Source organism: Jaculus jaculus, chromosome 2 (assembly GCF_020740685.1).
Source record: "Jaculus jaculus isolate mJacJac1 chromosome 2, mJacJac1.mat.Y.cur, whole genome shotgun sequence".
In the NCBI taxonomy this organism is placed as follows: domain Eukaryota; kingdom Metazoa; phylum Chordata; class Mammalia; order Rodentia; family Dipodidae; genus Jaculus; species Jaculus jaculus.
In genome coordinates, this window is record NC_059103.1 from 103722286 (window position 1) to 103736247 (window position 13962).

Below are 13962 nucleotides of genomic sequence, written 5' to 3' on the forward strand. Positions count from 1 at the left end.
AGTAACAAAAACACAAGTGGCTGCCAAAGGAAGAGAGAAAAAAAAAAAAAAAAAAGAGTTCCTGTAAGGGACTGAAACAATAAATCTCCTCTCTGCTGAACTCCCAAAGGGAGTGTGAGTATTTCCTCCTGTTCTTTATCAGAGCCCCCCAAAATAAGTAGGAATGGGCAGTGTCTGCTCACATATAGCACACCTTTTCATTGGCTAATAAGGCCCTGCCAGGCTAGGAGGAAGCTTTCTTTGGTTACTCTGGAGAGAGAAGCCACAGAGACCATCCGCGGCCACCATGCAACTGCCTCAAGTGACCAGTCTTTTCCTCTTTCTGTCAAGCAGTTTTTGCAGCTGTGATCCCACGCCAGGTACCAGTTTCTCTTATATGTATGATGGGCTCCTAGCCTCTGTTTTTCTTCAGGGTATGTCCTCCAAACTTCCATGGTCCAATTCATTTGCTGAGTTGAGAATGTGTACATTGATTTGGAAGGCATGGAAGTCACTCCCTAGAGAGACTGTCTGCTTTTACTGAAGGGAAATGTTTACTAGTTTTAATGATCTTAAAATTCATTTAATAAAATTATAAAGGAACTAAGGTTATACAAAGTTTTTCTGAGAAAAAAAGTAGAATATTGACTGCAAATGTACTAGTTCCTAAAAACGTATTCATCTCAAACATAATTCCAGAAATAATAAGACTATCATGTATGGTTCAAAGGCTGTAATGGAAATGTCTCATCGACAATGTTAACCTGTATAAGACTCAACTACCTTTTGTCTATGATAGAATAAAGCTGCCTAGGGAAGAGAGTCATAATTCACTAATAAGTAAATATTAGTATTTTATATCTTAAGGGGATGAGATGAATGAAGATTAAAGTTTGTAGATTTTTGTTGCAGAAATGTGTACATATTTGCACATATACACAACTTTTTAGATAACATTTCTGAAATTTATAGGTAGACATCAAAGGTCCTAGTATTGATTGCAAAAAAAAAAAAAAAAAAAAAAAAAGCTCAGGTAAAAGCTATTTAAGTTGCTACATAAACTTTGGATACACTAAGATCAGCTGCAAGAATGATTATGTTTGACTTTTAGCCTCTCCAGTAAAATAAAATAAACAGTTAAGTTTAATCAATATTTATAATGTCATACACTGTCTTGGACAGGGCAAGGAATATAAAAATGAGTAAAAGGCTTTTCTTGCCTACAATGGTAAATGTACTGTTGGGAGAAATAAATGAGTGATTCTAATATAAGACAGATTTAATAAATGTGAAACCAAACTACAAACTGTCCTAGAAATGCACAGTTGGGAGAGATTGATTCAGATTCTGAGATGCCCTGAAAGTGAGAGAGAAATTCAAGAAGTCCAATTCTAATTTTACTTTGCTTTTACTCTTTCCAAAAGTTTTTTGCCTGCAAAATTTTAATTTACAGGAATAATATAAAGTGAAAGTGCACACTTCTTGAGCACTATCTTATCAGTCTTTTCAAAATATCTGTTAATTTAAAACCAATTCCCAAACAGTTTCACATCACATGCTTTCTTACAATTCATGTTGATGTTTCCAGGGTTAAGTTGGAACTGTATTAGGGCCACACAATTTAACTTACAAGAGTAACTAAGAAGCCAATTTAAAAAATACAGAATATTTATGAGGCGGCACAAAAGTCAATGTGCTTGCATATAAGAAACCCTTCTGTACGCATGGTAAAAATTGGCATGAATGTCAACTCCTTAAATAATACTGCACATAGTACAAGCCGATTCATATAAATTATGAAAGCCTCAGCCAGGGTACTAGCCATTCCTAGCCTGCAAGCATCAATGAGCACACTGCTCTGCCAGTTTTGTCAGACCCTGAGTGGATCGTATATCCTTCTGAGAACAAGGTGGGAGAAGATCAATAGAGTAGCCTCCAGACCTGCTGTAAGGAAGAGTAAAGGTGAAGGGCTATGCAGAACAGCTTGGCTGACTTTCACATATGCTCATTTACCTCAGTGGTAATAAGTCTACTCTCTCTTTGGCAGTGTTATGCTTCTAATAAATTGTTATCCCATCTAAGATAATTTCCCATGTGAGCAGTGACCATATTTACATGATATCTCCTTCAAAATATGCCAAATCATGACCTATATACCTCAACAAGGAGGGGCCAATGGGGAGGAGGTAGGTCATGGATGAGCCTAATAATGGTACCAAACTGCCTGTATTTGCTGAATAGAAAACTAACAAAAAAGATAAATTATTTAAAAAATAAGCCAAAAAAATCTACTTGGTAATTTGAGGCTAGTTTCTGTTTAAAAAAAATTAATGTAAAATAAAAACTACCCCATTCTCATAGGAAAGGAAGAAATAGCTCATTACTAAGAAGTGGCCATGGAAGAGTGGTCTGGTTAGAACTGGAGCACACTTTTTTCCCATCTACGTGCATGGATTTGTTGCACCTGGCTCCACCAGTTTTCTGTTTCCTTAGCAGATTGGGCACAGGAAATGAAGCATTTCCTTAGCTGTATGAGGAACACAGCATTTGGAGCCTCACACGCTCTCCAGACCTGGAGTGGCTGACAGTCCAGCCATAGTGATAATTGTTGAGGCTGTAGATACATTACATCAGTCAAGAATTCACCGATTGTCTAGGGGCTTAGTGCCTTTGTGCATCATATTTGACTTTTACGTAATGATCTTTCAGAGAAATTGGGTCTTTCTCTTTCTGGTGTTTTTGTCAATCTTAAATTTAAGTAAATACAGTATAGCTGTTTGGGCTTTTTGCCAGGATCCATGGACTCTTTCTGCCTAGCTGTGAGTCACTTTTCTTATATGGTTGGAAATATAATGTTTTACAATGCAAAGCTGTTCTCATGAAATATGTATGGAAGCTTGCTAAAAACAACCCGTCATTCTTTCCTGAAGTTTTCTAAATTGTATTTAAAATGGAAAAGACCCTGACTGGCTTTTAAGGTCTTTTGACTTTTAAGTTTAGATCAATGTGCTTTGGATTGTTGGGACTCAGAGCTGTAAAATGAAGAGAGTTTCCAAGAAGCCCAAGAACAGTACTTATTTACTCCTCAAGTGGCATTTGCTTTTTAAACTTCATATTAATTTTAGAGAAAAATATTTGCAGCAGGCAGGAGTAGACACTACTTTATTGGTATCAGAAGAAGGGTTTAATTGCTAGGAGAAATTCATTGATTAGTGACTGAACATTCAATTCAGGAAGCAAAAATTGATTGAACACACTTCAAGAAGACAGCTTAATAAGTGATGTAGGCTTATAAAAATCAATAAGGCTCATTCCTTTTGCTAGAAGTGGGGATGGGAGGATGAAGGCCCAAGTAATTGTAAGTTTCACCATATTATTGGTCTTAAGAGGTTAAGTAAAAGATAACATGAAAAATTCACAAGAGCCTTGGTTTGGGGCTCTGAGATATCACACAAGTCATCAATGAAGTCAGAGTTTCTGGAACAGGAATATTGTTGAAACATCAGATTATTCTGGTCTAGAAATATATGAAAGCCATATGTTGGGCAAGACTAATATTAGGGGGAAATGTTGGAAATATGGCATCAGAATATATTGAACAACAGAATGAGAACTATTGACTCATATTGCAGGAGATATAGCTCAGTGGTAGAGCATGTGTTTTTGATTGTGTGAAGCCCTGGTTTTAATTCTCAGCACCACCAAAAATAAAAGCAATATTAACTTATGTGGTTAATATCTTTAGAGCCTGTAAATGTGCATAAGTGTGGAATTTGTACATTAGAACTATATATTGAGAAAATCAATCTGTCAGTGGACTATAGGTAACACTCTTGGAGTCACAAGAGAGAAAAAAGTTTAAAAAATTAAATTTTGTTATTATAAGTCTGAAAGTCTATTAGAGAAATTAAAAAGGAGCCTAGGGAAAGCTTCAAGGAAGTAGAACAAGTACAGTTTGACATCTTATTTTTAATCACAATGACAGAGAAGATGATATTTAAGGATGGGATAATTTGAACACTATAAGTGGACAAATGGTTTTGGAGCAAAGATAAGGAAGGATAGGAAGAAATGATTATAGGAGGAAAGGTGATGATTTTAGAATGGTGATTTTGAAATCCTGGTAATATAGTCAAGGTGTGATATCTTCTGGTAGTTGGGATATCCCTGGAGCAGAAGGAACAAAAAGTGAGGTGAGAATACAGGTGTTCTTCAGTCCAAAATTGAAAGAATAATGGTCCTGCTCATTGTAACATTGTAGCAATAACACAGAACCTCTGGTTGCATCTTTTCTGGATGCTCATACACTAAACTCTTTTATGGTTTTCATTTTCCAGTTCCCTGACAGTTATTTGTTGGAATGTCATATCTCTTCTTTAAGATTATAAATGCGGGCTGGAGAGATGGCTTAGAGGTTAAGCACTTGCCTGTGAAGCCTAAGGACCCCGGTTCAAGGCTCAACTCCCCAGGACCCACGTTAGCCAGATGCACAAAGGGGCACACGCATCTGGAGTTCGTTTGCAGTGACTGGAGGCCCTGGCACGCCCATTCTCTCTCTCTGTCTGCCTCTTTGTCTGTCGCTCTCAAATAAATGAATAAAAATAACAAAATTTTTTTTAAAAAAGATTATAAATGTGTTGAAAGAAAAGATCATATTCTTATAGTTTGTTTTCCAGTAGCTATAATAAGCATATACTCAGGGCATATGGTTATATGAATGAATAGATAAATAAAGGAAATGACTATATTATTATTAGTAATATTATTTTCATATTTAATTTCTTTCTGTAATAATCCCTTAGCTTTTAATAATGTCATTATGAAAGGGCAAGGCCAGTTACGAATCACATAAGACCTCAAAGATATAATTGAGTGGAATATTTTTATTTCAGGCTATGAAATTGAGCATCACATATAAGAGGAAAGTATCCTTAGAAAAACTGAACAGTTCTCAACTCAAGTAGAAGAAAACATGAAAATAATAAATAAATAACCCAATTTTAGTTAACTGTAATTTACAAAAAACCTGGAAGAAGAATGTGCTGAGATTGTAACCACTCAAAGGAAGAATATCTAAATAGATCTAGCTTTGTGTCTGCTGTTTAGGATGTCAAATCCTTGATGTCATGCTTTCTTATAATTCAAAATATTCAAGAACATACCACAAATCTAGCCTGATTCTCAAGAGTACAAGATTACTCCTCTAAGAAATGAAGTTCACAAAGAGAATTTAGAAAACATGTTAAATATTGTACCTCATTATTTCTTTGTCATTTTAGATAACAGAAACTTCATTTTTCTTAAAAGCTTATTTCTAAGTGGTCCCTACCTAAAACTAAAAGTGATCATTCTAGAATTCCTGTTTATAGAATTATGCAGACATAAATTCCCCATTTTATTTAATGGACCATAATCATTGAGAATTAAGACACGATTAATATTTGTGGGCTTCAGAAAGCTTTTAATTTGCTATATAAAAGCACCTTTTCTTTTTGCTGTTGATGATATAATTTAAGCATCAGGTAAACATTTTGACATGAGTAATTATCTAACCCAAATCACCTATATTCTTTTATTTTTTACATTTAAAAATCTTTTATTAAGAACTTTAATATGCAAATAAGTAATTTGATTGACAAATCACTTTCCATCTTCATCTTTATCCTTAAGGACAAATTCCTGTTAAAGCAGGAATTTATGGTGACATTCAGTGCCTGTGTGCTATTTCTGTTCCTGATTGTGGATTCCTCTGGGTCTTTACAGTGATAGCAGTTAGATCTATGTCTGTGTGACGTTAGACAGTCTCTCAGAAGAGAGACTTATCAGTAGTTCAGTTAGCAGGTAAGAACCTTTATGTATTATTGTACACAATAGCAATATAAATACAAGACATCAATGATGGCAGTCACATCTAGAAAGGTCACTCTGTTGTTCCCAGATTGTGAAAATCCTGAAGAAAATTCATCTTCTAAACTTAAATAGATGTTATATATCTTGCAAAATGATGTATCAGTAAAGATAATAATATCCAGTCTCTAAATAGAAGCAGCCACCATGTGAGAATTAGGTACCAGCTGTCTTTCTCATACAGGTTTTCTGACTATGTGTCCCAGCCATCACTGTGGTAACCCACTATACACTGGTGTAATCAGGCAGCTCCTTACTTCACTTTAATACACAAATTTTCTTTCTGTCCAGTGCTATTCTGATGCCAACATATGCATCAGAATCAGGCGGAGGACTGCTTTTCTATGAGAAAGATCTTGACCAAGACAGAGTGAAAACAATGACAAATGTTCTCTTTCTATTCGCCTCCAGATTTACTGTTTTATTTCTCCACTCTTTCACCTGGGATCATGTCCCGTTGCAAACCATATGTTCTCCCTTGTTTCAGGCCTTGCTTCTGGGGAGTTTTGGAATTTATTGCTTTTCTTGATAAAAACATTTTGGTTTAGATGATAGTGTGTAACTGTGTATATATTAATTACAGTTTCTCTGTTCTGTTAATTAATATGCACTATCATTCTCCCTTTTTAAAAAATTTTTGTCAATCTCATTGAATAAGTTATACAGTGTTTTAAATGGCCTGTTTTAAAGCAATTGCTTGCCTATTTGCATAGAATCAGTAATAAATTATACTGAGATTAACAGTATTAAATGTCAATGACATTGATTTTGCCAAAAAGTGAACTGCTTTTTAATATCTTCAATTAGTCATATTCTGACTGAAACCTGTATTAATTATGCTGGAGAACATAATATGGACCTAGTTCACATTAACCCAAACATGTATTGCCATGGTATCTGCCATTTGTCACGCCATGTACTTTACACACATTACTTCACAATACTTCAGTGTCACCTGTATCATTACTCTCTTACTGATTAAGGAAGGCCTGGAAATCATGCAAAGTTATACTGGTATTATGCAGCTTAAAATAAAAACAAAGGTTGGTGTTCTTCAAAACTTTCCCATATAGACTACCACCTTGCAATCTAGTGACACTTCAGTAAGCTGAGTTTTCTGAAAAAAAAAAAAAGAGGAGAATTATAATAATTTAGAAAGAATTTCTGCCTCTCATTGCATGTACAGCAGTTCTTTGTAGCAATGAATATTTCTTAATTCCTCCAGTCAAATAATTCATAGGGCATATGTTAAGAATTTTAGCCATTTACCTACACCTTCATTGTTATACTGATGGAAATTAAGTGTACTCTCCCATAAATGCCAATGGAAAAGATCTGTGACTTGGAGGAGAAGAAAAGAAAAAGAGGGAAAACAACTACTGAATAATCACTGTCATAGTTGTACTATATCTATAGTCAGACTGTCTGTATTCAAAGTATATCTATTGAATAAGTTATTGAACTTTCAGCCTCCACAGATTGTAAGATGAAGATAAGCACAATGCTTACCTTAGGGACATTGGGATGAGTTAATGAGGTCATAAAACTAAAGCACCTTGAACAGTGTACTGCATACAATAAGTACTATAACAAACTGGCTGAACTTTAGAACTTAGAGTCAAGTCATTTATTATATCCAATAATTTTAATAAAATTCTTCAATTCCAGGTTGTGTCCCATAAGAATCAGCAAATAAATATTATTAATTTCCATTGGCCAAAATACAAGTTCATGAATAATTTTGACAATAGTTACTATAAGTTACTAGGAAGATGGTTGCCAAGCCATCTTAGTCACATTATGTGTCATTAAACTTTATATATGAGGGCTAAAGACATTGATAATCAGCTATGGCACTTATCTGCAAAGCCTAAGGACAAGAATTCAATTCCCCTGTATTGATATAAAGCCAGATGATACGTGTCTGGTTTGTTTGTAGCAACGAGGGGCACTGGCACACCCTTCTCTTTCTCTGCTTAGTGATAAATAAATAAATATAAAAATGATATAAAAATCTGTGTAAACCCTAAAATGCCTTTCAACCTCTAAAGATATTAAACTTATTCTGTGAACTAATTCCTTAGTGTAAGAAGCAAAACTGTATTTGTATTTAATGAAAATTCCAAGTGTTTAGTGTGTAAATAGTCAATCATTTTTCAGATATAAGTACTTTTAATCTGAGCATTGCTTAGTGTGATAGGCAGGATATTTTAGTGAAAGAAACTTGACCTTACTATGAAAACTAAGTTTATTCTAACTTCTATGTACACTCGAACTACCCATAACACTAAATTTGCCATAGCATATTTTTGCATCTAAAAATAAGAAAAAGTATATATGTTCAAACAGTAGTCATGCTACATGAGAATGAGAAATCTATATATTTTTATGTACATAGAAGTTTAATCAGCAGAAAATGACATATGACCAATATTAATAAATGTTTTATCAAAGTTGAAATTCTTCAGCTGTCTAAACCTCGTTCTTTTGAATTTCCTTCTCGTTTTTCTCCTTCATTACAGACATTAGTTATAAATTCCTGGGTGAATATTTATTATTATGTTAACTAACATTGAAATCAAAGGATCAAATTCTAAATTTGAAAATTCTTTCTTAACCACTGGGATTCTGTCATTCCACCATTTCTCTTATAGCCAAAATACATGCACTTTATTTTGTGGCAGTTCACATCGAAATGGCCATGTTTTGAGATAATACTTGGGTTATAAAAAGTCACACACAAAACATAAAAACCATTTGTATCACACATTGGTTTTATTTTTAACTGAAGTGGGAAAAGAAACCATTTTCCATGGTATGAGCTGTGAAATTGCCCTCCTAGGGTGTTTAAAGTGTGAGGACATAGACACAGCTCTCTTGTATATTCGCCCCAGGGAGAAACCGTGACTGCATTCAATGGCAAAAAGCCAACATAAGCTTTGCTGTCCAACTATGAAATGTCTCCCAAGTCTATGAATCTACAAATAGAATCTTAAAAGATGAGAATCATCTTTGAATGCATAGAATTAACTATTTTAAAGTTTTATTAATAGCAATTGTATTATTAGACTGTAACACTATAATATGGAAGTTAATATGTATTGTATGGAGCTCATTCTTCTTACCAGGAAGACTCTTGTCTGTCTCTGTTGCACCCATTCCAGTCACTGTCCTGCCATCACAAGATAAGCAGAGATGTTTACCTTTCAAGGAAAGTGGCAGAGTCTCCTAATTTCAAGGAAAACTTTGGTATGAATTCAGTATAATCTACTTTTTGTTTTTCTAGTTCAGGATAATAAGAAACTAGACTTGGCCAAAATAAATATTATGTGAACAACCAAAATCACTCTGGGCACATAGGCATAAATTACATTTGTCTGGACACCTCCTAATGAAAAGGACTGTTTACTCATAAGATTCTATTGATTTCTTTCTACCATTAATCTACTTCCTATTAACACAGACAGACCTGAATGTCTAACCTATAGGCTACTCAAGAAAATTATCATATTTTAGTAGCAATTTCGGGTTGGAGAGGTTGCTCAGTGGTTAAAGGAGCTTGCTTGCTATGCCTAGTGACCCAGGTTTCATTCCCTAGTATCCAGGTAAAGCCAGATGCAAAAGTAGCACATGTATCTGTAGTTCCTTTGCAGTGACAAGAGGCCCTGATGCAACTATTTGCAGGCCCCTCTGTCTCTCTTCTCTATCTTTCTCTGTTTCTTCTTGCAAATAAATAAATAAATAAATGTACAAAATATGTTTAAAAATCATAATTTGATTGAAGAAGCAGTTTATATATTCTTTTCAAAATGTCAAATGGAGCAGGAATGTTTTAGCCCCAATACCTAAAGAAGTTTCCCTTTATATGCAGATATAGCCTCTTTGCTACAAACATTTGTACACTGATATTCTACCTGATCTTCTTGTTCATCTCTCTGTCTGTGCACACTGGGTTGAATGCCATCACCTGTTTCATAATAGCCATAAGTGCTTCTCTCAGTGTTCAGCATACAATTTGCCTGCTCAATTCTCATTGAAAGAATGGGATTATAGAGCCATTTCCTATTTCCTAAATATGCTTGTTGGCTCTCAGAATTCCAGCCACCATTTTCCCCCAAAACAAGACTATTTGTCACAAAATATTGCTATTAAATACTATTGTCACTGATTAGTCCTATTGTTTCATAGTATGAAAATTATAAATGAGTTAAAGAACAGAAACCCCAAATTATGAGATTATAATTATCTTTTGTTTATACTTTCCATCATCTCCTTAATATTTATTATTAACTGTAAACCTCTTGTCAACAATTAAGCTATTAGAGAAGCATGACATTTTTGCTCACACTTCCAAAATTAATAGTCCAATATAACACTAAATTTGATGTGTGTAGTGCATTAAAATTAGAACATATAATGGAAAATAATAATAGACACTTCAGTCCTATGGTCATACAATATGTGATAGGATTCTGAACCATGACTTCTTTTCTGCTTTCCTATCCTGTTAACGTTCCTCTCTGAGAAGTCCATGTTGGTGACAGAATTAGAGAAGAGTGAGAAGGTTTCATAAAACATTATCTGGCCAGGATATAGCCTGGGAGATGAACAAAGTCAAGTATTCAATGGTTGGATTTGATGTGCTTCTCAAGGATGTGTTCTGAGACCTCCCACCCCTATAGTGCTTGGCCCATAACAATTGATACCCACCCTGTCTTCTCATGGGTTATTGCTTCCAAAGCACTGGCAATCTAGTCTTAACGTACAGCTTCTTGGAGTCTCCAACTCTTTTGTCATCCCTATGGAACAGAAGTAATAGGACCTTAAGCCCGCAATCTCATTCTTTCTTCCTATCATTAGATGCACTGAAAACAGTCACAGATTTCTTATCCTCTAATGTGTCAAGGTATCATTATCCTCAGAATAATCATTCCTGGCCCTACGTCAACCAGCCAGGCAGTCATTCCTCATTTTGTGAATTTCCCAGTCTCACCATTAGTCACTCTTCCTTGCTATGACTTCCTATACCAAGGAAAGTTGAACCAAGTAAGGCCCAAAGGCCAACCAGTTTGGGCCTGAAAAAAGTTTGTGTGTGTGTGTGTGTGTGTGAGAGAGAGAGAGAGAGAGTGTTTGGATGGGGCTGCAACAGTGTCCTACAGCCCCATCCCTGCAAAAAAAAAAAAAAAAAAAAAATCCATCTTCACTTTCATTCTGTTTACATTATGGAAAGGATAAAGGAATTAAAGAGTCCACAATATAGGTTTTAAATATTTTTCTTAAAAATCTGCCTGAGATTATGTAACCTGCCCCTTTGTAACTTTGCATGTGTAGATATCTAGGAAAACCTCATCCACACACTGTACCAGGCATCCTTTGAAAGTAGAAGAAATTTGAATGTGTATTTTTCTAAGCTAAAAATTTATATTGAATTTAGAATAATAAAATGGCTGTGTGTTTAAAAACTAAGAACTTCATACTATAGTAACCATTTTACTACATATGTGTATTTTATAACATCGTGGTCTATATCTTTAAATACACACCAAAATTTTATTTTAAAAGATCAGTCCTGACATTCAAGTATAGTTTTAGGTCATAGTTGAAAATAATTATTAAAATTAATTGCATATTCAACATAAAGATGAACAAAATATTTTCCACATTCTTATAATGCAGCTAAATGAGTGATTAGATGGAATGTAATAACCTTAAATTTCCATGTTGAAAAGGAAGAAACAAAACAAGATCAAAATAAATACAAAGAAAAAAGATGGGAGGAAAGCCGGGAATGGTGGAGCATGCCTTTAATCCCAGCACTTGGGAGTCAGAGGTAGGAGGATCACCATGGCTTTGAGGCCACCCTGAGACTCCATAATGAATTCCAGGTCAGCCTGGGCTAGAGTGAGACCCTACCTGGAAAAAAACAACAACAAAATGGATGAGAGGAAACAACAAAAATAAGAACAAAAGTTAATCAAATAGAAAGAAATGTTCAATGTATTGTGTTATGTATCTTTGGATTCTTAAACCATTGTCAATATGAAACAGGAGAGAGTAAACATAATAGAAAGGGAATATCAGTGCAACTTCTATTAACAACCATGTTCAATAACTGGGGATTATGAACATATTTGTGATAATAAAATTTTGGAAATATATAACAAAAATAAGGGCTAGAGGGATGACTCAGAGGTTAAGGTACTTGTCAGAAAAATAAACTGCATTTCCAGAAAATATAATTTACCAGAAATAAAAAACTTTGCTATGCTTTGACTATAAATGAATTAATTCTACAATTAAATTTCACACAAAAAAATTCTTAGCCCTTTCAGTTTGAAAATATCATTTTTAATCCAAGAAAAGATCTTTACAAGACTTTGCTATGTCTAATTAGTATTAGTTAGCAATGTAAAATTTGTTTAACATCAGACAATCAACATCACTACATTGATAGGATTATGGAGCCTTATGAGACTATTATATAATCATCTCAATAGATATAAAAATCATATTTTGAAATGTGATATGAATTGCCAGTAACAATACTATAAAATAAGACAATGAAGAATTTTATAATCTAATTCACTGGTTTCAAAAACATATAGCAATCTTCATGGATATAGTGAAATGGGAGCTTTTCAATGAGAATGAAAATGAGGCTCTCTTGATCATTGATGCCACTTTTACAATAAATTGTGCTAAACATTCTAGGTAGGATTAAAAAGAAGAAAAATGGGGGGGGGAGGGCATTACCATGGGATTTTTTTTATAATCATGGAAAATGTTAATAAAAATTGTGAAAAGAAAAAAAATATTAAATTAAAATTGAAAAAAAAGAAGAAAAATACTCAGAGTTAAAAATGAAAAATCACAGCTTACATTATTTTTCAATAATATGGTTATGTAAGCATATCTGTAAGAAATTACTAACAGATCATTAAATCTAAAGAGTTAATCAAGGTTTCTAGATATAAATCAATTGTACTTTATTAACAAAACAAATATTTAAAATAAATGACAAAAATTTCAAAAAGCACTTATATTTCAGTAAAAGGTATATATAAATAATGAAAGGAATAAAACTTGAGTGAATTTCATGATGAAAATCTGAAGGCTGAAGATATATCAGTGGTAAAGTGCATACTTAGCATGCATTAGGCCCTGGGTTCAATTCCTAGCATTCCACAAAAGAAAACCCAGTCATGTTCTTTGTATTGCTAGACAGATACCCAACCAGAAGCAGCTTAAGGAAGGAAAGGGTTTAATTCATGCTTACAGAATCCAGGGGAATACCATAAATGACAAAAGATAGAGGAACACCATAAATGGTGAAAGAAGCTGGCTCACTTCAGCAAGCTCAGCAGAGAGAAACAGCTTCCAGCAGCAGCAAGCTCAACAACCAGAGGTCCAATTGCTCTGAACACAATTGGTAGAACTGGACTCCAAGATCTTCCCCCAGTTATACCTTCTCCATCCAGGCTGCTACAGATTCGAGTTACAAGCTCAATTTTTAATCAAAAATACTTGGGTCAATGGGGCCATACGTTCAAACTACCACCTTCTGCCCCTGGCCCCCATAGACTCACAATCATCTCACAATGAAAACTTCAAAGTTACTGCATTAACTTGAACCAATTTTAAGACTGTTCCAAAAGATCTAAGTCTCATCTGAGATTCAAGATTGTCTTTTAACTGAGAGCCCTGAAATATCAAAACACAAGTTACATTATTTCCAACACATAATGGCACAGAGTAAACATTTCCACTGCAATAAGGCATAGCAAGAACAGATTGGACCAATACAATCAATAACATCAGATATACATCAAACATGTGCACTTCCAAGTTCAACATCCACAACCAGTGATAAAACTCTCTGGATTTTTATTTTGTCCCTCCCACTGGGCCACCAGCTCTCTTGGTAAATCCAGAACAACTTCAGGTCTCCATTGTAAACCGTGATCCATATTAACAGCTCCATACAATGACCTTATTTGACCTCCAATAGGGAAGTCTATCTTGTTTCATCTTGCTTCATCCCAGTTGTGGCTCCAAGAATTGGTACTCTTCCTAAAA

At 34.4% G+C, this 13962-nt stretch overlaps 1 protein-coding gene across 3 annotated transcripts in view; it reads left to right on the forward strand.

Annotated features, from left to right (window-relative positions):
• The first annotated feature begins 170 nt into the window (after positions 1 to 170).
• The window catches only part of Emcn (endomucin), a 106964-nt gene continuing 93172 nt past the window's right edge, over positions 171 to 13962 (forward strand). For 2 of the 3 annotated variants that reach the window (XM_045144528.1, XM_045144527.1), the window contains exon 1: positions 172 to 359. In XM_045144528.1, coding sequence (XP_045000463.1) covers positions 287 to 359 — 73 coding nt within the window. In that variant the 5' untranslated portion in view covers positions 172 to 286. Of the gene's footprint in view, positions 360 to 13962 lie in introns of all 3 variants that reach the window. The other variant, XM_045144529.1, reaches the window with a different exon arrangement.